This window comes from Pyrus communis, chromosome 4 (assembly GCF_041283825.1).
Source record: "Pyrus communis isolate YQ-2024b chromosome 4, ASM4128382v1, whole genome shotgun sequence".
In the NCBI taxonomy this organism is placed as follows: domain Eukaryota; kingdom Viridiplantae; phylum Streptophyta; class Magnoliopsida; order Rosales; family Rosaceae; genus Pyrus; species Pyrus communis.
In genome coordinates this window covers 23,215,195-23,240,849 of record NC_142568.1, presented here as the reverse complement: position 1 = coordinate 23,240,849, position 25,655 = coordinate 23,215,195, and the positions used below count along the sequence as shown (strand labels likewise).

General features: G+C 38.3%; 2 protein-coding genes and 3 long non-coding RNA genes across 6 annotated transcripts; 4 read left to right on the top strand and 1 right to left on the bottom strand.

Moving 5' to 3' along the window:
* The first annotated feature begins 1,306 nt into the window (after nt 1-1,306).
* On the top strand, nt 1,307-3,338 carry LOC148697659 (uncharacterized). The gene is made up of 2 exons (XR_015961885.1): nt 1,307-1,579; nt 3,163-3,338. It is a non-coding gene; the product is annotated as an uncharacterized LOC148697659 (long non-coding RNA).
* Nucleotides 3,339-7,316: 3,978 nt separating this feature from the next.
* LOC148697658 (plasma membrane ATPase-like) lies at nt 7,317-8,205 on the top strand. Its single transcript, XM_088691972.1, has 3 exons — nt 7,317-7,633; nt 7,810-7,914; nt 8,017-8,205. The coding sequence occupies exons 1-3, from the start codon at nt 7,604-7,606 to the stop codon at nt 8,203-8,205; spliced, it is 324 nt and encodes a 107-aa protein (XP_088548098.1). The 5' UTR covers nt 7,317-7,603.
* Nucleotides 8,206-13,455: 5,250 nt separating this feature from the next.
* Nucleotides 13,456-16,229, top strand: LOC148697657 (uncharacterized). Its single transcript, XR_015961883.1, has 2 exons — nt 13,456-13,670; nt 15,933-16,229. It is a non-coding gene; the product is annotated as an uncharacterized LOC148697657 (long non-coding RNA).
* Nucleotides 16,230-17,863: 1,634 nt separating this feature from the next.
* Nucleotides 17,864-20,750, top strand: LOC148697656 (uncharacterized). 2 transcript variants are annotated; one of them, XR_015961882.1, is made up of 2 exons: nt 17,864-18,180; nt 20,446-20,750. It is a non-coding gene; the product is annotated as an uncharacterized LOC148697656 (long non-coding RNA). The 2 variants fall into 2 exon arrangements; XR_015961881.1 differs by having other exon boundaries at nt 20,434-20,750.
* Nucleotides 20,751-21,565: 815 nt separating this feature from the next.
* ANX1 (Malectin/receptor-like protein kinase family protein) lies at nt 21,566-24,910 on the bottom strand. Its single transcript, XM_068462684.2, has one exon. The coding sequence runs from the start codon at nt 24,513-24,515 to the stop codon at nt 21,882-21,884; it is 2,634 nt and encodes an 877-aa protein (XP_068318785.1). The 5' UTR covers nt 24,516-24,910; the 3' UTR covers nt 21,566-21,881.
* Nucleotides 24,911-25,655: the final 745 nt, after the last annotated feature.

Genomic DNA, 25,655 nt, shown 5'->3' with positions numbered 1-25,655 from the left:
AAAAAAAATTCGAAATCAAATATTGATGACACATAAACTAAATATCATTGACAAAACGATATTTTATTAAGAGAGGATTTGGCTTGGTTACACAATGGGCCAACCACTAACTAGGTATCGAACTCAACGCAAATATAATGCATCCAAGATGGTCTAAGTTGAGATCTCTCACTTACAAGTAAAGAGAAATATTACTAATAAAATTCAATTTACAAAGGGATCAAGACAACCCTGGTTTCTGTATAGCTCCGTCGCTATTTCTAGTCTAGAACACCCAGGTTCCTTCATAGCTCCGTCATTTCTATTTTCATTTTGGGGACTTAGAAATTAATTTTCCCTCTCTTTTTATCGCTCGTATTAAAAAAAAAAAAAAAAAAAAAAAAAGAAGATGAAAGTAATTTAGACATAGTGGGTCCAAAGTGCAAAGTTCAAAACACGAAATGGGCTCATAAGTCGAAAGAAATCCTCTTCGGATCTCTTCTATCAAAATCATCGGATCAAATGATTCGGATCTTTGAAATTTCATCCAACAGTAAAATTGAAGTCAAAATTACACAAAAATCTAGTCCTTCATTTACAATGAGTTTTCAAGGTATTTTTTTTGTAGCTCAACAAGTGGGTGTATAGTTCACCTTAATTTATTCAAATATTAATTTTTCAAACTCTTATAGAGAACTGGGGCTGTACAAACCCCCAAATTTTGGCGCGATATTGATTTAAGCAGTATTACCAACTTGAATATAGCCAGCCTCATGAAGTGAATTGACGAAAATATCCCTAAATGTAACATGTTTTAACGACAAAATGGATGGTTTTACGTGGTAGACTCCAACTGTTAAGAAAGTCTAGGTGATAAAAAACAAAAATTAAAAGTTCAGGTGGTATTATCACGCATACTTGCAAGGTCAAATGGTATTTGTGCAAAAAAAAAAACTCCATAAAATCAATTTGACAATCAATCAAACAACTTTTTTTTTTTTTTTTTTTTTTTTTTTACAGCGATACATTTATAATAAAATAATATAAGAATGAATAGTATCAAACTTGTCATCAACGAAACCTCTCTTCTTGTTTGAAAATAAAAAATAAAAGAAGAAGGTGAATTAGAATAGCCAACAGGATCCTTTCCGGATCCTTTTGGTGAGAATCTTGAGGATCCGTGAATCGTGTTTGTTTATCGTACATTGTACAGTCAGTTTTTGTCAAGTATTGTTTATGTTTATTTTTAAATAAAAATATTTTTTAATTGTACGTTATACGATAAACAAACATGATTCACGAATCTCTGAGATCCTCATCCAGACTCTTAGAATAGCGGGTCTGCAAACATGAGACAGGCCCATAAGCGAATACCATCGTCCGTCGGGCCACAGAAAAACCCGGTTTCTCCTTCTCGTTCTTTTCCCTCTCTGCTCCAGAACTTTTAACGACCAAAACGTCGACGTGCAACGGATCCCTGCGATCGTCGCGGAACCGAATCAGACGAATGAAAGCGACGACGACCCTTTATCGCATGGGTCACAACGATTGGTGGTGCGGAAGCGATTAAATCTTTCGTTAATTGAACGGAAACATCCTGGTAAAACCCTAATCCTTTTAGCAATGCAATATTTTGTGAAATTTGGATTATTAAATTATTTGATAATTTAATTCTATTTAGTTAAGTAAATGGCTAATTAAAAATTCAGTTTTGATTGATTGCAAATGCAATTGTATGTATTTATTGGAAACCAGGCTGGATAGGGATTATATATGCGAAGCAAATAAATGGCTAGTTAGATGATAATTTCATGCAATTTATCTGTGTTTTTTGCTCCTAATTATAGTAGGATAAAGAGGGTCACTAAAGGTGCAGGAATAAATTGGTATCGAACTTTCCATCTACAAGATTCGGACCAAGACCTATGACTTACTGTGAAAAAGAATACTACTAGACCATCACCATAGTAAATTAGAACTGAAAGTTTGGATCACCGTTTTCAAGTTCATCGATAAGTACTACACGAAAGTATTCACGTGTTAATGCAGTTTCAAAGTGTTTTATCGAATAGTTTGAAGATTGGTATCTCATTTACTTTGTTATTCGATTTGCATGTATTTTGCGTCTATATGGTTTCTTTCGTTCACTAGCCTGAGGCGAAGTATTTCACATCAATGTATCATCATGAATGCTGTAAAAATGTAGATGATAAAATGACACAAGCACTGGTAATGCACCTAGGGAAACATGAATTTCATACTGTCATGGCGACCCGTATTTGGTGTCCGTTTTAAGTTCTGCAGATGATTAAGCCTTTACATTTTAGGAGCATGTTCTTTCTGTTTTTGGTGGGTTCTTATGAGGCAAATGAACTTCATCACGTCTCCATGTTTTATTTAGGACTTAAACATCAATTTCCGTGTGAGTTTGCATTTCATTGTTTGCAAGAGCATATTGAGATTTCGTCATTCAGTTTGGTTGTATTTGGCAAGGTATGCAAATCGGTCAAATATTCGGTGCCATAACTTATTTATAGCTTGTGGGGTTCTATTCACTTGTGTTCTGGTCCCCTCCAATGCTCATGTATCCCAGACTCCTGGTGCTCTGCGTGAATCAGAGTTAAGTGCGTTACAATTTAGCCTGGTCTTTTCTGTTTCCTGCTGTTCAGGAATTTTGTCCCTTGTATTGTGCAATAATTTCTTTTCTCAAAAAAATTGTGAGTCAAGTTTTGAATTTATGTTCTTTGTTAGTTTTTTCTTCGCCCCACTTAGTGGGAAAAGGTTTTGTAGTTGTTGTTGTTGTTGGTAGTTTTAACTTCGCTGTTGTCGGAGCAGTTATGCAGTATCTGTTTTGGTTCCTCGTGTAGTCTACTTTCGGTGGAGTAAGTAGTTGGAAACTGGCTTCATGCTTTTCTAGGTTTGGAACCCTAGTCCTTTCAGAATGCTAAGCTGAAAATAAATTTCAACTGGTTTTGACCGGTGATATTTGGTAATGCATGTCATAGCTCTCATCTTGTTTTCGTTTTATGCAGTGATTTTCGTAATGTGCTGGAAATGTTTTACGTCGCGTCTTTCCGATTGCAAGTGTTGTTTGGAATATCTTGTTGTTATAAAAGTCGATTTGTGAGCTTAAGTTTTATTTGGAGAGACGCTTAATGGAACTTTGGTTGGGTGAATGTGCAGGCTTCAATGTGTCGCAATGGCTGATCGATATCTGGTTTGTGAGTTTCAATCGTCGAGGCATAATCATCCGAAGCGATCAAGACCTGCCAAGGAAATCGTTACCAAATTTCATTTAAAATGGTTGTAATAAAACTTTGAACGTACGATAACTAATTAGGAAGCCAAATCACCAATCAGGCACATGAAGCCTTCAAAGAGGTTCCTAAAATTAGGTTATTTGGACGAAAACCATCACATGGATGGTTTCGTTCAAAAAACAAAATATTACGTGAACAGGGAGGGAAGGAAAGAATTTAATTTTTTATGGACCTTTAGCGGCGACCTTTAAATCGCCATATAATATAGATTTAGGGGCGACAAGTGACGAATTTATTGTCGCAAAAGGTCATTTAACATGTTTTAGATCTAAAAGTCGTCACTAAAAGTATTAAGGTCGCCACTAAAACTAAAAAACCGCTGCAATAGGTTCAAAATCGTCATTTTAGCCTCAGACTCGCCAACTTTCTACTGATTTAAGTCTTTTAGCTGCAGTTTTCTGCTCAATATTTATCTTCTTTCAATTAAATACTAGAGGCAATTGAAGTAAAGCATGAAAGAAGTATTTACGTCTCATTTTCTTGATGTTATATCCGCAATCCAATTAGAAAGTAATGAAATAGCTTGTAAAGTATGTTTGTTTGCAAATGCTAGTGTGAATTATGACATTTTTTTTTTCCAGTTTATTTTATGCAAAATGCAAGATGTCAGCAGCCGAATAATATCAAGTTAATTCTTAAGTTTAATTTTAGTTTTGGAGTACCTCTCGTAATAAGAATCCGCAAAGCCTTCTCACATAGCGCGGTGTATATCTACAAAGTCAAGCAAAACAATCATAAACAGTTCACACACACAGACACACATAGTATATACACACCTGTGGACGGAGATGGCTTGGGCTCCCGGGCGCCGGGGGGGGGGGGGGTTGGTGATATGTGGGGTGTGGGGTGTGGGCGGGGATGCCCCCACTTAATTATTTTTTAAACTTTTAGTTGCTTGTGATATTAGTATTAACTCTTTTATGCACTATTGCCATCGTTGGAAGAACATATTCAGTCGTAAAATTTCTGTTGAGAAATTGAATGGAAGATTATTGGATAAATGATAACATGATTATTTTTTTATAAAGAGAGATTTAATGGTATTAGTAATGAAGTTGTCATTCAACGTTTGAAAACATGAAACGCGTCGAGGGTTATTGTAATAAGTTGTATAAAAAAACCTTATGGATTAATGTATAAGTGTTTTGTTGAGTACATTCCTGAACTTTTTAATTTGTAACATTGTTATTTGAGAGTACCCCCATCCATGCAGATCTCTAACTTCGTCCTTGCCTGCAGAAGTAAGTTTGAATGTATATTATGGGGGTCATCTTTCGTTGATTTTCGCTTTGAACTCTCGTTGATTCTCGAAGTTTGATGGTGGAGGCAGTGTAGCCAAAGCTACAGTTTTATAAGAAGATCATGTTACAATCTATAATGGCAATCCCAACAATTTCAAAGATGATTGTGTTGAATAATTTTGAAAGTCCTATATGTCGGCTAAAACAAATCATCATTCCAAATTTAATTGGATCAACGTTGTTTGTTGTGCTGAGAGCCGAGGAGTTCTCTCCAAAGAAATCTTCACCCGAATAAATGCGCTTTGTGATAAAGTCTTTTGTCTATAGGTTTGCACATGTGATCAAGTTGATGGCAATATCAATGTAATTGGTGCTAAACTATTAGTCATCTCTTTGAAATCTTTATAGCTAATAAAATATGGAGCATAAATGGAAGTGACACATACATGAACATTATATATGTAGTGTTCAACTAAAGCAAACATGCCATTAGTTTTCATTGTTGTTGGGATGACCGTTTCACAAACCTGCACTTTCTGCCTTCTCAAGTGTGGTTTTATAAAATAAATTAAGAAATAAAATTTTTGCTAAATAATAAAAATTTTATTGCTAAATTGATCGAAATCAAATATTGCTGACACATAAACCAAATATGAATGTGTTGAATCTAAAAATTACAAAACCTACGTGGCGCGCAGGCCGAGTAACTAACAAGCTAACTACGTCCTTCGGTTGAATGCGGGGCGTGCCAACTTGTCGGCCGAGCTTGGCTGAGGAGTAAAATTTGTTGATGTCGCGTCGAGCATGTCGTTGACTTCTCTATCTTGCGATTGCGATCGAGGAAGGAACACTCTCGGTCTCTGGGTTCTATAGCCTAAAGACAAGGCTACTAATTCTTCAGAGTTCACAAATCGTCGGAGCCCGATTCGGTCACTGTGATTATATTCGTAAGAGTATAAGCACGCCGAATCGAGACCAAACTATATGGGCACAGATACTCAAATGTGATGTATGTCTTGATGGTAAACGTAGTTCGGGCGTCGGAATGCCGAACCCTGAAACTTACTTGCGAGTACCCAATCATAAAATCACTCAGCGTCCAATACGCCGAGCAATGCAATTCGTAACACCTGACTATACCGAGAAGGCTAGCAAGATGACCTCTACCAACAAGGATTCGAAAACCCTTCTCAGTTGAGACTTACATAGGTAACCGGTCGGCCTCGACGCAGTGCTGTTTATCCAAACTGAAGGTGCTTTTCGGTCGGCTGATTCTGCGGCAACAGTGCTGTTTATCCAAACTGAAGGTGTTTGCCGGGTGCCTTCACAGTGCTGTTTATCCAAACTGAAGGTATATCGGCAGAAAAAGAAAAAGAAAAGATCTCAAGGTATTTGAGAGGTTTTGCGCAGGGCAATTGTATGCAGATTTTGAAGACCCTTTCTGTTGCATGATTTCCTGTATTTATAGCACCTCATTCCTTGAGACCGATTTGCATCCTGATCTGGATTGGGAGTCCTTGTCCCGTTTCAACTCTAACTCGAACAAACCTACTCCCACTGGGATTCTGAATTTTCCTTCTTTTCGAGGCTTTATTCTTTGCCGGTCAGGAATCCTGGTCGCACCAGGAATTCCTCGACCCTTTTCTATTTATCCGGACTACCTAGGATAGGACTGCCAACTGGCCCGGGATTTATCATTCGGCCCATAGTATTTGACACAACCTTGGGCCGAGCACATCCTGCTGCTGGGCCCAACAATATTATTTTGGGCCCAAACAGAATGTCAAAACGGTATTTTACTAGGATCTAACTTGAGATCTCTCCCTTACAAGTAAAGAGAAATATCACTAAATTGTAGTACTAATTAGCTATAGCAACCCTTTTCAAGTTCTATAAGATTGAAAGTTTTAGAATGGGCCTCTCAGAGTGTTCAAAGTCCTTCAAGTGAAAGAGAATTTAAGAGAATATTAACATTCTTCTCGCTTACCTTTTCATTTCAACATTTTCACTTTTACTTATCTTTTTGTCAATGATAAATTAGAGAGTTCAATGTAGTGCATGGCTTTTAGATCAAACTAAACCCACCCACCCAAGACACACTCTTCATTCCTCACGTTGATTTACAATGATATTCTACTCTAGGGCAGGAGAAAATAATATTCCAAGGGAATAGGGAATTAGGCTAGGGCGCGCAATATGAGGGGCAATCATTTACTAGGTATCAGACTCAACTCAGTCTTAACAATCCAAGAGAGTTGAACTAGTGAAGAAGAATATCATTAGACCATAGTACTATTTTGTTTAATATATACTGAAAAAAAAAATCACTAATAAAACTCAACTCACACAGGGATCGAGACCAACCTAATTCCCGTATAGCTTCATCACTGTTTCTAGCCTAGACCACCTCGATTCCTACATAGCTCCGGCTCCGCCATTTTCATTTTCATTTTCATTTTGAGGACTTGAAATCGATTTGCCCTCCCTTAATATTGCTCGTATTAAAATAAAAAGGAAATAAAAAAAATATACACAAAATGAAGATGAAAGTGATTTAGAATAGTGGGTCCAAAGTGTAACACACAAAATGGGCTCATAAGCAAATACAATCGCCGGTCGGGCCACAAGAAAATCCAGTTTCTCTCCTCCTCGTTCTTTCTGCTTTCCACTTCAGAGCTTTTGAAGACCAAAACGACGACGTGCAATGTACCCCTGCGATCCTGGCCGAATCGATTCAGTGGAATTAAAACTAGGGCTGGAAAAAAATCCCAAAAATCCCAAACCAAACCGAAAAAATCCCGATCCCAAACCAAAAAAATCCCAAACCAAAATTCCCGAAAATTTCGGTATGTCATCCCGAACCAAACCGAAATTTTCGGTATGGGATTCGGGATTACATCTCCATTTTTTCGGTATTCCCATACCGAATAGAAATAAATATTATATATATATATATATTATTTTTTAATTGAGGTGTTTGCAAAGGGTGTGGAGAAAGATCATGTCATTCTTCTAGCTGCAAGGTCATCCAGAACTGAAAACCAGGATGCCATTGATGCTGCTATGGTTGGAATGCTTGCCGACCCAAAGGAGGTATAAATCATTTCCAACTTTTCTTGTATGCCCTATAATTGATTCTTCATTAATTCTGGGACGGAATTTTCAATGGATATGCTCATCTTAATGAATTCATTTATACGCAGGCCCGAGCTGGTATTAGAGAGGTGCACTTCATACTCACAGACTAATGAATTGATTTCTGTAATTAGATTTTGGACCTCTGCCTCTGCAAAGAAGATTTCAAGAAGAAGGCTTTTACCATTATTGACAAATATGCTGAACGTGGGCTTCGGTCATTGGCTGTTGCTAGACAGGTTTTATACTCAACCTTGACGTTTTTAGCATCTCTTGCACTTTTTTCAGTTTTATAAGAAGTAGAGCACCGGCTTATAATTGTGATTGGTATATGTTTACAGGAAGTGCCGGCGAAAACAAAAGAAGGTTCTGGTGGTCCATGGCAGTTCGTTGGATTGTTGCCTCTTTTCGACCCTCCAAGACATGATAGTGCAGAAACCATCCGCCAGGCTCTTAACCTTGGTGTAAATGTTAAGATGATTACTGGTAAATCGGTTAATATTCAACCTACTTTAATGGGTAGTGGGTAGATTAAAGCTTAATTTTAGCCCAAAAATATAATATGTCAAATTTTAGCCCAAAAACATAATATGTCAAATTTTAGTCCAAAAGCCCAAAAACATTTCGGGATTCCCGATTTGTTCCGAAATCCCGAAATTATTTCGGGATTCCCGAAAATTTGGTTTGGGATTGGTATTGAATTTGGGATTCCCAAAAATTTCGGTTTGGGAATCGGGACAAGGGTTTCGGTATGGGATCCCATACCGAACCACCCCTAATTAAAACAACAACGACCTTACTAGTCCCATCATCGTCGGCTAGTCACATTGATCGCATCCCCAACGATTCGTGGCGTGGAAGCGATTTGATCGTTCGTTAATCGCATGGATTAATCCTGGTAAAAACCCTAAAACTTAATCTTATTAGCAATATTTGTGAAATTTGGATTGCAAATTAGTTGGTAGTTAATTCAATTTAGTTAAATAAATGGCTAATTAAATTCAACTTTGATTGATTGCAAATGCAATTGTATCTATTTCTTGTAAATCAGTTCATGCCGGATAGGGATTATTTATCAGAATTCAAATAATTGGCTAATTAGATGATAATTTAGTGGAATTTATCTGTGTTTTTGCACCTAAGTATAGTAGGATACATCAAGGTAGGGTTGCAAATTAGAACAGAAATACTTAGAAGTGCAATGTTGGTCCCTAGTGATTGGGCGGCTCTAAATTCCGAGCAGGTCGAAAAGAGGGAAACACCTAAGACCCTACGCAATAATTGGAATTTGATTTTTGAGACCTCTCCTGTTGATGCACAAAATCGAGTGGATAGTGAATCTACGTAAAGAGTGATGTGAGGACCTACGTGGGGGCGCTTATGTCAAAGGTAGATGGACAAAGCAACCTGCAAGGAAGATAGAGTAAGTACCGAAGGGCACCGGTGTGGCGCTGGCCTAAGAGCCCTCCGATGTTTAAGTTAGCAAAGTATGTTTACGGTGCCAAGTGAGTGAGTTTAGTGGTAATATAGTGTTGAACAGTAAATGTGATTAACCCTTTGAATGGAGTAGAAGTTACCTTTTTATAGAGGCAAAGTTGTAGAAGATTTTTTGACTTTGGCCAATGTGGGATTGAATGTATTTAATGTGGTGTTGTCGCATCATGATTGGTCTCCAAGTTGGAGAGAAATCTCTCATTAATCATGGGAATAGCCACGTGTCGTGGCTCTCACTTGTTGTGAGGTCGATTCGTGCGCTTTGGCACCTTTACTGAAGCAGGGATCCTTTGGAGGGTTACCGAGGCTTCCTAGTTGACCGGTACTCGGTGGTTTTGAGGTCGATATAATATGGTACAAACATCTCCAATCCTGATTCCTTTTAAAGATTGAATCACCGTTTACAATTTCGTCTGTAAGTACATACCACCGGAAAATGTTGACATGTTAATGCAGTTTCAAAGTGTTTGATCCAACAAGTTATTCTTTATCGAATAGTTTGAAGATTGGTATCTCATTTACTTTGTAATTGGTTTTAGATGAACTTTTGGTCTATTTGGTTTGTTTCGTCCACTAGTCTGAGAAGAAGTATATAGCATCACTATATCGGTATGAATGGCATAAAAATCTATATCCTAAAATGACAAAAGCACTGGTAATGAACCTAGGGAAACATGAACATCGAATTCATAAGGGCCCCGTGACTCGAATTTGGCATCTGTTTTAAGTTCTGCTGATGTTTAATCCCCTTACATTTCTGGAGTTTTTTCTTTCTGTTTTCGGTTGTTTCTTATGAGGCAAATGGGCTTCATCATGTCATCCATGTTTTATTTAGGACTTAAACACCAAGTTTTGTCCGAGTTTGCATCTCATTGCTTCCAAGTGCTTATTGAGATTTCTCCAATCAGTTTCGATGTATTTGGTAAGATAAGGAAATCAGTCAAATATGGTGTGACATGTCTTATTTATATCTTTTGGGGCTCTGAAATCAGTCGAATATGGCGTGACATGTCTTATTTAAACCTTTTGGGGCTCTGTTCACTTGGTGTCTGGTTCCCTTTAATTCAATTTAGGTAAATAAATGGTAATTAAATTCAGTTTTGATTGATTGCAAATGCAATTGCATGTATTTCTTTGAAGCCAGTTCATCCTGGATAGGGATTTATATATGCGAAGCAAATAAATGGCCAATTAGATGATAATTTCATGCAATGTATCTGTGTTTTTTGCTCCTAATTATAGCAGGATACAAAGGGGTCATTAAATGTGCCGGAATAAATTGGTATCAAACTCTTCATTCACGAGATTCGAACCAAAACCTACGACTCACAAGTGAAAAAGAATACTACTTGACTAAGTGGGGAAGTGGGAAGTGAAATGTTGGTCCCCATGTAATATTTGGTAATGCTTGTCAATGCTATCATCTTGTTTTCTGTCTATGCAGTGATTTTAGTAAAGTCCTAGAATTTTTTTGGGTAATTCTATTAACACCCCACAATCTTATGAATACACCCCATAATATATTTTTTCAGTTAAATTTTTGTTTATACCTTGACGAATTAAGTTCTGAAGTCGAAAATAAACCCCATCCACCCCCTTATGCCGGCTGCCAACCAATAGTGTCTGGGCAAAAAATCCCAGCCACTCGCGATGCTCTTTCTCTCCATATATATTCAATCGCCAGCCACTTGCCAGTAGGTAATTGGGAATTGGGGTATGTGAATCAAGAGTGTTGGTCAATTCTCGGTCGGTTAGAGAGTCGGTCTTGGTTGCCAACTTCCCCGACGTGGGGGGTTTTTGGCTGTGCTGATATCGATGACGGATACCTCTTATATGGGTGGCCCGTGGCTGTGGAGCTAGCTTTTTTGCCGTCATTTGTTTATGGGGATGGGGTGGCTTCTGAAAAATGGAGTGCAAAGTTGGAATTTTAGATGCACATTTTAAATGTGGGGTGTATTCATAAAGATGTGGAGCATTAATAAAAAAACCTATTTTTTAACGTAGTTTCTTTCTTTATGACGGCAAGTGTTAGTTTGAGAAAACGAAAGCTGTTATTTTATTTTTATAAAAGTTGATTTGTGAGCTTTCAGTTTTATTTGGAGAGATGCTTAATGGAACTTTGGTTGGGTGAATATGCAGGCTTAAATGTATCACAGTCGCAGATCAATATCCGGTTTATGAATCTGAATCGTCCAGGCATAATCATCCGAAGCGATCAAGACCTGCCATAGAAATCGTTACCAAATTTCGTTTGAAATACCTTGTAATAAAACTTTGAACGTACGATAACAAATTAGGAAGCCAAATCACCAGTAAGGCACATGGAGCCTTCAAAGAGGTTCCAAAAATTAGGTTATTTGGACGAAAACCATCGCCTGAATGGTTTTGTCCAAAATCCAAAATATTACCTGAACGGGGAGGGAAGGGAAATAATTTTATTTTTGGTGGACCTTTAGCGGCGGCCTTTTGATCGCCGTATAATATAGTTTTTGTGGCAAAAAGTGACGAATTTATTGTCACCAAAAGTCATTTAACGTTATAGACCTAAAAATGGTCACTAAAAGGGGTAAAGTCGCCGCTAAAACTAGAAAATCGCTGCAATAGATTCAAAATCGTCATTTTAGACTCAGATTCACCAACTTTCTTCTTTTACAAGTGATTTTGCTTCCGTTTTCTGCTCGATGTTTATCTTCCTTCCATTAAATACTAGAGGCGATTTAGTAAACCTTGAAAGAAGAGTTTATGACATTTTTGTCTGGTGTATTTTCTGCATGCCCATCAAAGACGCATCCCTAAAAACACCGGCATCCATATAGCGCTCCTCTTTCATTGATTTTTCCTTTAAACTTTCGTTGATTGGTCGAAGTTTCCATACATGGCAATCCAACAATTCTAACATGATTGCGTTGAATAACGTAAAAAGTCTCACACCGGCTAAAACAAATCACCACTTCAAATTTAACTGCATCAACGTGATTTGTGATAAAGTTCTATGCCTATAGGTTTGCACATGTAATCAAGTTGATGCAATATCGGTGTGGTTAATGATGAATTATTAATCCATCTCTTTGAAATCTTTGTAGCTAATTAAATGGAACATAAATGAAAGTGATACGCATGAACATTACATATTTAGTCTTCAACTAAAGCAAACATGCCACTGGTTTTCATTGTTGTTGGGATGACCATTTCACAACCTTCACTCTCTACCTTCGCAGATGTGGTTTTCCATGAAATAAATTAAAAAGGAAAAATTGGCCAAATAGTCAAAGATAGAATTGTTATTGTTGAATTGATCGAAATCAAATATTGATGACATAAATCAAATGCCAATGATAAAGCAATTTATTTGGAGGGTGATTGTGCTAGGCCACACAAAGGGTCAACCACTAACCAGGTATCAAATTCAATACAAATATAATACATCCAAGAGGTTCTAACTTCAAACATCCCCCTTACAAATAAAGAGAAATGTTACTAAATTGTCGTACTAATTAGTTCTTACAAGTTTTCAAGTTCTATAAGATTGAAAATTTAAGAATGGCCCTTTGAAAGTCCTTTTAAGTGAATTTTTTTAAAAGAATGCTAGCAGCCTTCTCACTGACCCACTCACACGAGACACATTCTTCCTTCTGTCCTTTGTTTTACAACGATATTTTACTCTAGGGGAGGAGAAAATTATATTCCAAGGGGATGAGGAATTAGGCTAGACCACACAATATGGGCTGCAATCATGAACTAGGTATCAAACTCAAAACAAAAATAATACGTCCTCACATTCCAAGAGAGTCGAAATAGTGGAGAAGAATGTCATTAGATTATAATACTAGTTGGTTTAATATATACTAAAAAAAAATCACTAATAAAATTCAACCCACAAAGGAATCAAGGCCAACCTGGTTCTTGTATGGCTGCGTCAATGTTTCAAGTCTGGACCACCCAGGTTCCTACATAGCTTAGGCTCTGCCATTTTCATTTTCATTTTCATTTTAAGGACTTGAAATCGGTTTTCTCTTTTCTACTATCGCTCGTATTAAAACAAAAAGAAAAATAGCCACTTAATACTACGATCTAATGATATTCCTTTTCACTTGTAAGTGAAAAGTCTTAGGTTTGATTATCGCCAAAGGTAAATTTGAACCATATTATTGCTAACCCAGTGTGAGACTAAGTCCAACCCCCTTCCTTTTAGTGTAGATAATATCAATTGTCAAAAAAAAAAATGAAAAATACAAAGAGAAGATGAAAGTAATTTAGAATAGTGGGTCCAGAGTCCAAAGTGCAAACATGAAATGGGCCCATAATTGAATACAATCGTCCGTCTTCCACTTCACAGCTTCTGACGACAAAAACCGACGACGTTCAGCGGACACCTGCAGTCGTGGCCGAACGGATTCAGAGGAATCAAAACAACGACAACCCTTGATCGCATCGATTAGATTACAACGATTCGTGGCGTGGAAGCGATTTAATCGTTCGTTAATCGCATGGAAAAATCCTGGTAAAACCCTAAAACTTATTTTTTATTAGCAATATCTGTGAAATTTGGATTGCAAATTAGTTGGTAAGTTAATTCAATTTACGGATAATCAAGTTCAACTTTGATTGATTGCAAATGTAGTTGTATGTATTTCTTGTAAATCAGTTCATGCTGGATAGGGATTATTTATAAGAAGCAAATAAATGGCTAATTAGATGATAATTTAGTGGAATCCATCTGTATTTTTGCACTAATTATAGTAGGATACAACAAGTTAGGGTTCTAAATTAGAACAGAAATAATGCAAATTGAAATGTTGGTCCCTGGTGTTTCGGCGACTCTAAATTCCTAGCAGGTCGAAAAGAGGGGAACACCTAAGACCCCTATGTAATAATTGCAGTTTGATTTTTGCCCCTGTTGATGCACAAAATCGAGTGGACCTTGAATCAATGTAAAGACTAACGAGTGATGTGAGGACTTCGTGAGGGCGCTTTGGTCAAAGGTAGACTGACAAAGCTACCAGCAAGGAAGATAGAGTAAGTATCAAAGGGCACCGGTGTGGTACCGGCCTAAGAGCCTCCAATGCTTAAGTTAGCAAAGTAATTTTAGGGTGCCGCGTGGGTGAGTTTAGTGGTACTATAGTGTTGAATAGTAAATGTGATTAACCCTTTGAATGGAGTAGAGGTTACCTTTTTATAGGGGCAAAGTTGGAGAAGATTTCTTGACTTTGGCCAATGTGGGATTGAATTTATTTAATGTGGTGTTGCCACTTGTTGCATCATGATTGACTCCAACTTGGAGAGAAATCTCCCATTAGTTATGGGAATAGCCCCGTGTCTTGGCTCTCACTTGTTATGAGGTTGATTCGTGCGCTTAGACACCCTTGCTGAAGCGGGGATCCTTCGGATGGTTACCGAGGCTTCCTAGTTGATCTGTACTTGGCGGTTTCGAGGTCGATATAACATATACAAGCATCCCCAATTCTGCATTCCTTTTAAAGTTCGAATCACCATTTTCAATTTTGTCTGTTAAGTGCGCACTACAGGAAAATATTCACATGTTAAGCAGTTTCAAAGTGTTTGATCGATCAAGTCATTCCTTATTGAATAGTTTGAAGATTGGTATCTCATTTACTTTGTAATTGGTTTTAGATGTACTTTTCATGTATTTGGTTTCTTTCGTTCACTAGTCTGAGGCGAAGTATATAGCATCACTGTATCAGTATGAATGGCATAAAAATCTATATCCTAAGATGACAAAAGCACTGGTAATGCACCTAGGGAAACATGAATGTTGAATTCATAATGGCCTTGTGACCCAAATTTGGCATCTGTTTAAGTTCTGCTGATGTTTAAGCCTTTACATTTCAGGAGCTTTTTCTTTCGGTTTTCGGTTAGTTCTTATGAGGCAAATGAGCTTCATCATGTAATCCATGTTTATTTAGGACTTAAAAATCAAATTTGGTCCAATTTTGCATCTAATTATTTGCAAGTGCGTTCTTCATTCAGTTTGGTTGTATTTGGCAAGACAAGGAAACCAGTTGAAATATGGCTTGACATGTCTTATTTATACATTTTGGGGCTCTGTTCACTTGGAGTCTGGTGCCCTTTGATGGTCATATATCCTAGATTCCTGGTGCTTTGTGTGACTCAGAGAGTTACATTTGACTCGGGTCTGTTCTGTTTCCTGCTATTCGTAAATTACTAAATTTCATCCCTAGTATTTGCGCAATAATTTCTTTTCTCCAAAAAAAAAAAAAATGGTGCAATAATCTCCTGTTTAATGCAGTGTCAGTGAATTTGATGTTTATTTGTGAGTTAAAACACTTAATTTCTGTTTCTTATTAGTTGTATTTTGGCTGTTGGTGGAGCAGTTATGCAGTAGCATTTTTTTACCGGGTAGTCTACTAAGTTCTGTACGGTTCTCTGAACTCAGTCTTTGAATTTAACCTCGTCCACTTTCTGTGGAATCAGTTGGAAACTGGTTGCATGCTTATGTGGGTTTGGAACCCTAGTCCTTCGAGAATGCTAACCTGAAAGTAAATTCTAACTGGCTTTAATCGGAGATATTTGGTAATACATGTCATTGTTCCTTTCACATCTTGTTGTTGGTTTCTGCAGTGATTTTCTTATTGTCCTTGAAAAGTTTTACGTAGTTTCTTTCCGACTACGAGTGTTAGTTTGGAAACGATAGCTGTTATTTTGTATCTATAAAAGTTGGTTTGTGAGTTTAGGTTTGTTTTCGAGAGATGCTTAATGGAACTTTGGTTTTGTGAATATGCAGGCGTCAATGTATCACAGTCGCAGAACAATATCCGGTTTATGAGTCTCAATCGTCCAGGCATAACCATCCGAAGCGATCGAGACCTGCCATGGAAATCGTTACCACATTTCGTGTAAAATGGTTGTAATAAAACTTCGAACGTATGATAACGAATTAGAAAGCCAAATCACCAGTAAGGCACATGGAGCCTCCAAAGAGGTTCCTAAAATTAGGTTATTTGGACGAAAACCATCACCTGAATGGTTTCGTTCAAAAAACAAAATATTAAGTGAACGGGGAGGGAAGGAAATATTTTTATTTTTGGTGGACCTTTAGCGGCGATCTTCCTATCGCCATATAATATATTTTTTGCGGCGAAGAGTGACGACTTTGTTGTCGCAAAAAGTCACTTACATTTTTTAGACTTAAAAAATGGTCACTAAAAGTTGTAAAGTGGCCGCTAAAACCAGAAAACCGCCGCAATAGACACAAAATCGTCATTTTAGCCTCAGACTCACCAACTTTCTACTGTTTCAAGTGTTTTTGCTTCCGTTTTCTTCTCGATATTTATCTTCCTTCCATTAAATACTAGAAGGGATTTAACAAACCTTGTAAGAAGTATTTACGTCTCCTTTTCTTGGAAGTTATATCCTCAACCAAATTAGAAAGTCAAGAAGTAGCTTCTAAAGTATGTTTCTTTGCAACTAATGCTAGTGCGACTTATGAGACTTTTTTTCCATTTCATTTTCTGCAGAATGCACGATGTTGCAGCCAAATAATATCCAGTTAATGCTTAAGATTAATTTTACACTTGGAGTAGCTCTCGCATCAAGACTCCGCAATGCCTTCCCCCATTGCGCGGCGTATATCTACCAAGTCGAGCAAAGCAATATATATATATAATTGCAGAAGTAAGTTTGAATGTATATTTGTAGGGGTGATGGAATCATTAATACGAGCTTGAGCTATGGCAAGCACAAGCATGCCCATCAAAGACACAGCCCTAAAAACACCGGCATCCATATAGCGCTCATATGTCGTCGATTTTCGCTTTGAACTCTCGTTGATTATCGAAGTTTGATGGCGGAGGAACTGTAGTTAACACTACAGTTTGTAGGGCAACCGTGTTGTCATCTATAATGGTAATTCCAACAATTGCTAAGATGATTGTGTTGAATAACGGAAAAAGTCTCATATCGGCTAGAACAAATCAACATTCTAATTTTAATTGCATCAATGCGTTTTGTGATAAAGTTCCACGCCTATATATATGCACATGTGGTTAAGTTGACGACAATATCAGTGTGATTAGTGACGAACTATTAGTCCATCTCTTTGAAATCATTCAAGCTCTTGAAATGGAGCATAAATGAAAAGTGTACATGCACACAACCTTCAACCTTCTCAGATGTGTTTTCCATAAAAAAAAAATAAATCGAAATCAAATATTGATGACACATAAACTAAATATCATTGACAAAACGATATTTTATTTAGAGAGGATTTGGCTAGGCTACACAATGGGCCAACCACTAATTAGGTATCGAACTCAACACAAATATAATACATCCAAGATGGTCTAAGTTCAGATCTTTCACTTACAAGTAAAGAGAAATATTACTAATAAAATTCAATTCACAAAGGGATCGAGACCACCCTGGTTTCAGTATAGCTCTGTCGCTGTTTCTAGTCTAGACCACCCAAGTTCCTTCATAGCTCTGTCATTTCTATTTTCATTTTGAGGACTTAGAAATTAATTTTCCCTCTCTTTTTATCGCTAGTATTAAAGAAAAAAAAACAAAAAGATGAAAGTAATTTAGAAATAGTGGGTCCAAAGTGCAAAACACGAAATGGGTTCATAAGTCAAAAGAAATCAAAATCATCGGATCAAATAATTTAGATCTTTGAAATTTCATCTAACAGTAAAAAAAATTATTATAACATTTAAGGAATCAAAACAGATGGACCCTTAGATGAAATTTCAAAAATTCAAATCATTTGATCGGATGCTGTTAGTGGAAAAGATCCTCTCCGATCTCTTTCCCTCGTAAGCCAAAAGAAAACCCAGCTTCTCTGCTTCTCATTCTTTTTCCTTTCCACTTCACACAACTTCTGACGACCAAAAACGACCACGTGCGGCGGACACCTGCGGTCGTGGCAGAACCGATTCAGAGGAATCAAAACAACGACGACCCTTGATCGCATGGAGCACAACGATTTGGGGCGTGGAAGCGATTATATCGTTCGTTAATCACATGGAAGAATCCTGGTAAAACCCTAAAACGTAATTCTTGTTAGCAATATTTGTGAAATTTGGATTGCGAATTTGTTGGTAGGTTAATTCAATTTATGGCTAATTAAATTCAACTTTGATTGATTGCAAATGCAATTGTATGTATTTCCTGGAAATCAGTTCATGCTGGATAGGGATTATTTATCAGAATTCAAATAAATGGCTAATTAGATGATGATTTAGTTGAATTTATCTGTGTTTTTGCACCTAATTATAGTAGGATACAACAAGGAAGGGTTGCAAATTAGAACAGAAATACTTCGAAGTGAAATGTTGGTCCCTAGTGATTGGGCGGCTCTAAACTTCCGAGCACGTCAAAAAGAGGGAAACACCTAAGACCCTATTTGATTTTTGAGACCTCTCCTGTTGATGCACAAAATCGATTTGATCTTGAATCAATGTAAAGACTAAAGAGTGATGAGAGGGCATTCGTGAGGGCGCTCTGGTCAAAGGTAGACGGGCAAAGCAACCTGCAAGGAAGATAGTAAGTATCGAAGGGCGCCAGTGTGGTACTGGCCTAAGAGCCTTCGATGCTTAAGTTAGCTAGTAAGTTTAGGGTGCTGCGTGGGTGAGTTTAGTGGTAAATAGTGTTGAATAGTAAATGTGATTAACCCTTTGAATGGAGCAGAAGTTACCTTTTTATAGAGGTAAAGTTGGAGAAGATTTCTTGACTTTGGCCAATGTGGGTTTGGATGTATTGATGTGGTGTTGCACTTGTCGCATTGTGATTGACTCCAAGTTGGGGAGAAATCTCACATTAGGACTCACGGGAATAACCATGTATCGTGACTCTCACTTGTTGTGAGGTTAATTTGTGGGCTTCGGCACCCTTGTTGAAGCGGGGATCCTTTGGAGGGTTACTGAGGCTTCCTAGTTGACCAGTACTCGGTGGTTTCGAGGTCAATGTAATGTGGTACAACCATCCCCAATTCTGCATTTCTTTTAAAGTTTGAATCACCATTTTCAATTTTGTCCATAAGTACACACTACAGGAAAATGTTCACATGTTAATGCAGTTTCCAAGTGTTTGATCCAACAAGTTATTCCTTATCGAATAGTTTGAAGATTGGTATCTCATATACTTTGTAATTGGTTTTCGATGTACTTTTCGTGTATTTGGTTTCTTTCCTTCACTAGTCTGAGGTGAAGTATATAGCATCGCTGTATCAGTATGAATGGCGGAAAATTCTATATCCTAAAATGACAAAAGCACTAATAATGTACGTCGGGAAACATGAATGTCAAGTTCGTAATGGCCCTGTGACCTGATTTTGGTGTCTATTTTAAGTTCTGCTGATGTTTAAGCCTTTGCATTTCAGGAGCTTTTTCCGTTTGTTTTTGGTTATTTCTTATGTGGAAAATGAGCTTCATCAGGCCATCCATGTTTTATTTAGGACTTAAACATCAGTTTTTGTCTGAGTTTGCATCTCATTGTTTGCAAGTGCATATTGAGATTTCTCCATTCAGTTTGGTTGTATTTGGCAAGATAAGGAAATCAGTCGAATATAATGTGACGTCTTATTTATACCTTTTGGGGCTCTGTTCACTGGGTGTCTGGTGCCCTTTGATGGTCATGTATCCTAGATTCCTAGTGCTTTGTGTGACTCAGAGTGAGTTAGCTATTTGTAAATTACTAAATTTTATCCCTTGTATTTGTGCAATAATTTATTTTCTCAAAAAAAGAAAAAAAGAAGCAATAATCTCTTGTTTAATGCAGTGTCAGTGAATTTGATGTTTATTTGTGAGTTAAACAGTTGAATTTCTGTTTCTTATTAGTTGTATTTTGGCTGTTGTCGGACAGTTATGTAGTAACATTCTTTTTCCGTGTAGTCTACTAAGTTCTGTACGTTTCTCTGAACTCAGTCTTAGAATTTGACCTGGTTCACTTTCCGTGGAATTAGTTGGAAACTGGTTACATGCTTATGTGGGTTTGGAACCCTAGTCCTTCGAGAATGCTAACATGAAAATAAATTCGAACTGGCTGTGATCGGAGATATTTGGTAATACATGTTGTTATTCCTTTCTCATCTCGTTGTTATCATTGTCCGTTTCTCATCTTGTTGTTGGTTTCTGCAGTGATGTTTTTAATGTCCTTGAATTTTTTTACGAAGTTTTTTTCCGACTACAAGTGTTAGTTTGGGAAAAAAATAGCTGTTATTTTGTTTCTATAAAAGTTGATTTGCGAGTTTAGGCTTGTTTTGGGGAGATGCTTAATGGAACTTTGATTAGGTGTTTTTGCAGGCTTCGACGTAACACCGTCACGGATCAATGTCCAGGTTATAAGTCTCAGTGATCCAGGCATCACAGCTCACTTCGAATCATCTGAGAATCACTCAAGTACGGGCCAAGAGTCGGGAATTGTTACCAAATTTCGTTTGAAATGGTTGTAAGGCTTAATACTGTATCCGTAGATGGATCCTTCAAAAGGATCCCTAAAATTAGGTTATTGGACGAAAGCCATTAAAATGGTTGGAAGGATTAATATTGTATCCTTAGATGGATCCTTCAAGGGTCCATAAAATTAGGTTATTGGACGAAAACCATCACCTGAATGGTTCCGTAAAAAAAACAAAAATATTACCTTAAGAGTGGCGGGGAAGGGAAGCTTTTAATTTCTGTTGGACTTTTAGCGGCGACCTTTTAATCGCTACAAAAAATCTCTTTGGCAACGAATTGATTTGTTGCAAAAGGTTATTTACATCTTTTGCGACAACTAGCGAGGAATTTTATTGTCGCAAGAGAAAATTTATATCGTTTTCACATTTAAATGGTCACAAAAAGCCAGAAAATCGCTGCTAAAACATGAAAACCGCCGCAATAAATGAAAATCGTCATTTTAAACTTAAGACTCGTTACGTTCTGCTGATTCAAGTGCTTTTGCTTCTGTTTTCTGCTAGACATTTATCTTCCACCCCTTAAATACCACGGGCAACTCAGTAAAATCGTGGAAGAACTATTTTATGTCTTATTTTCTTGATGTTATATCCGCAATCTAAGTAGTAAGCCATGTAATAGCTTGTAAAATTGGAGGTCTTTCATGTTTAACTTTGCTTGCAACTATGACATATTTTCCACTTTATTTTCTGCAGCATGCATGCAAGACGTAGCAGCCAAATAGCGCAACGTATCTACACCGTCGTTGGGGTAGTATCGGCCGGCTCCGGCTCCACTGTTCGTAAAGTTTCCATCTTCGGATGCTACATTCTAGTTTTTATTTTTATTTTTTAATTGGGTTTAGGGTTTAGGGAGTATAATTAGGCTCACATTGTATGAAACCCAAAAATCTTTGTTTGTTTCTCGAGAAAATAGAGGAAAAAGTGTAAAACATCTGAACAATTCATACTCATTGAAACAAAAAAAATGAAGAATCTAACAAAACGATTCATTCTACGTTCTCTTCAGTTTCAACATTTTACAGTACATAATATATAGTGTATAGTACAAGATTAATATACTAGAAGAAAGACTAAACTTTATACAAATTATAACTTTATATCATATACCACATCGGGAAGAAAAAAGTTGACTTCTGTATGAACTTGTTTGAGTAGAGTACAAATAGCTATAGAATCATATATAGGAACCAAAGCAATTAATCTTGTAAGTTGGTTTGTATTTCTTCGATTAATCCCATATTGCTTTATCTTACAGCAAATCAGGAATCAAGAGCATATCGTTTATCGACCTTCTGGATTGACGATCTGTGAGAAGATTGCGCTGGTGTCGCCGGTGTTCTCATTTGTGGTGGTGTTGTTGTTGTTGGATTCTTCACCCAAATCACTCTCACTTCCAAGGCTCAGGTTGCTGTAGTGTATTGCCATCATGTTCTGGTTTCTCAGATGGGGGTCGTCAGAGTCACTTCTCTCGCGTCTTGAGGAGTGACTCGAGCCATCTGTGTCGTCCTGCAACTGGAGCGCGAACTCGAGGTTCCACAAGATGTCGTTCAAAGTGGGGCGGTCCATTCCCGATTCAGACAAGCACTTCTCAGCTGTGTCTGCGAATTTCTTGACGCTTTCCATGTTGACTTTCCCCTTGAGGTGAGGATCAATGTTTTCCTCCACAATTCTTTTTCTTTGACAATGTAGAGCCCAATCTGCTAGACTGACCTGTTCCTTCGACAGGCTAGGGTTGAGAGCCGGCCTTGCAAACAACGCCTCGAAGAGGACAACTCCGAATGAGTAGACATCAGATTTTTCTGTCAGTTGTTGCCTCCTGAAGTATTCGGGATCTAAGTATCCGAAGCTACCCTTCACCACTGTACTAACATGGCCTTGATCCATGTTGGGACCAGTCTTTGAGAGCCCGAAATCAGAAACCTTGGCCTCCCAGTTCTCATCCAAGAGAATGTTTGTCGTCTTGACATCCCTGTGGATGATGGTCCACCTAGCGCCAGTGTGAAGGTAGTGAAGTCCCTTTGCTGCTCCAATACAGATCTCCAGCCTTTTCTTCCATGACAGTTGACCTTGAGATTTGTTGCCCTTGTACAGATGCTCTCGCATTGTTCCGCGTGACATGTAGTCATACACCAAGCACATTTCATTATCTTCTTCACAGAAACCAATCAGAGAGACCAAATGTTTATGCCTCAGCTCTGAAAGCATCTCAATTTCGGTCTGGAATTCGTTAACTCCTTGCTCTGATTGTGGGTTAGATCTCTTGATCGCCACTTTTGTTTCTCCATCGATGACACCCTTGTACACCTTTCCGAATCCTCCAACACCAATGACATTAGACTCGTCGAAATTCTTAGTAGCATGTTTCATCTCAGGGAAGGTGAAACGCCTACAACGGCCTTGAGCAGCTGACGACAAGTGGGTGCTAGCATTGCTCTTGCCTGAGATTGTTGATTTGGTGCCACTGGTATGGGAATTTCCGTAGATTGGTAGCCAGCTCGTAGTGTGTGTATCACTTCCCGGGGCCCTTTTCTTTCGTTGGTACACAGCAATGCACAATGCAGCAACTATGCCAAAGGCTGCAGCTCCTCCAGCAGCTCCGCCAATCACGTGAGCTTTGTTGGTACCGCTTCCTTCCTGCTGCTGCTGCTGACTTTGAAAGCTTCTCTTCTCTTGCTCGTCCTTCGCCAACATGTCAGAAATCTTGGGATTAGGGCCTGCCAAGTTTTTACCCTCTTCGAGCTTGAATATCTCCACCCCATTGAGGAGTGAATCGTAGAACTGAGGACTTGATTTCTTCGAAGGGTGCAAAGCTAGCCAGAGGTCACCATTAAAACCCTCATTGGCCACTACTACATAATCTCTGTATGTAGTCACCCCCCTTCCTCCTGTCCATCCGATCACATCTGCTTCAGCCTCGGCGGTTTGATTGTTAATGTAGATTGTGAACACTACTTGATTGGCTTTTGTGAGGTAAAAGTCACAAAAGTGTAACCTCACAAGGTACATGAATTTAGCATCGACTTGGTTGAACACCCACGTGAGATTATAACCGAGGTTGATGTCCTTCTTCTCACCCATTGATCTCGAGGTCCTGTAGATATCAACGGGAGCAATGTACGGTGGCATATCCTTGTAGTCAATTTTTACGTTCTTGGCGGCCTCGTTGGTGACCCCAAGTTGTGCACCATATACATAAGCAAAGTCATCGTACCATGTCCTTGTTAGCGTGCCGGAGTCATTGGTTGGGGAAATAAACTGCCCCCCAATATTCACTCTAAACATGGTCTGCAAATTTGAACTCTTGCCGTCAAAAGTCTGGTCTGAAGACCCGACTATTGCAGCATCGCCAAACATGTCAGGGACTCCAATCAGCTCAATTCCATTCACAAATGCAAACCCCGAGGAAGGCGAAAAGGTGACCTCTAGGGAATCCTTGTTGAGGGGTGCCAACATATACTCCCTCATGATATAAGCTTGTGTAAGGGCCCTGCAAGTGATTGAAGCGCTAAAGTTTTGCAAGAGAGTGATGCCATTCGCGACAACCGAAAAATAGGACCCCTCAGCGTTGTTACTGCCATACACAGCTGGATAGAAATAAAGTCTAAGCATGTAGCGCTGCTTGGGTTGCACAGGCAACTTGTACGTGGTATTCGCGGTGAAAATCCTGGCTTTCATGTATGGAACCTCGGAAAGAAGCGCAGGGTCCTGGTACTGCGCTTGTGCCGAGGTTGTCTTTGATGAATCGGCAAGGTACTTCTTGTCCGGTTGCCATTTCCTCCCATCCGCATCTTTGGCCTCATTATCAGCGCCACAGCCAAGGATCAGCGAATCTGAGCCCGGGTTTGCAGCATTGAGGCCGTTCAAGAACACGGATGCAAAGGCGAGAAATAGAAGAATTGGTGTTTTGATGTACATTGCTAGCTAATAAAAAAGAAAGAAGAAGAAAAAGAAAAAAGAGACGGAGGCCGAAAGCTCTGCCAACGGCGTACAGGAAAACGGAGGACTCCGATCAATAATGAAGAAGTATTGAAGAAGTATTTTAAGTTTTCCTGTACGCCCGGAAAAACGAAAAACGTTTTTTCGGTTTCTGGGTTTTGTTTGTATTCTTCTTCTATGGATGATGGTGTTAACCTACGCCATATCTAATCAAGCTCAAAAACGGTTAGCAGTCTTACCTGGACCTCAAGGACTCGACCAGGCAAGACGAAGACATAGACAAACGGTTGAATATTTGGTCGTCTTTTTTTTTTTTTTTTTTTTCTGTTAGCGTGGGAACTTTTGTTTGCCTAGTTCGTTTCGATTTCCGTTTCTGAGACGTCCGTTGTTGTTTGACAACCGGGAATGTAGTCAGAAACCGATGGTTCGGAGCAAGAATCGAAGATTGTACAGGTTTTGGTAGGTTGTGACAACGTTTGGAGTTCCTATTTGTAGTAAATAACAGGCTGAATTTAGCCCCTTTTTTTTAATGTTTTAGTTTCATAAGCTGGAGAACTGCTCTAACGACCTCCTGCAATGTAGAACAGAAGCATGGCCCAAGCTTTTAGGTCTCTTTGCAGTGAGATCTTTAACACAACGACTAATATGAAACCTCTCAAGTCTCAAAACTCTCAACCAACAATCTAAAGCTAAAATATCGATGGTGTTTCGTAGTGACTATAGAAGTTGAATATTTTGATCAACAAATGTTGTTTATACGATTGAACTCAAGACTTCTTATGACAAAGTAGAGATTGAATGTAGTTATTTACAGTTCTTAAAAGACATATAGTAAGTTTTTAAATGTTATTGACATTCTCAAAAGGTCATTCAAAACTTCTCTTGAATAAACACACGCACAAGAGAAAATGAACACAAAGAAATTGGAGGGTAACATTTTTCTGGTACCAATAAAGCTCTCTACATGAGTTGTCCTTCATTTGGAGGAGTGTATGACGATTGTTTATGAGTATTATTAACAACTCCCTTATTTTTTGAAGGAGACATTTGGTTCTCATCCCTCATTTGTCTATTTCATTGATTGAAGCCTTATGTTCAATTTTTGTTCAAGGCCGTTTA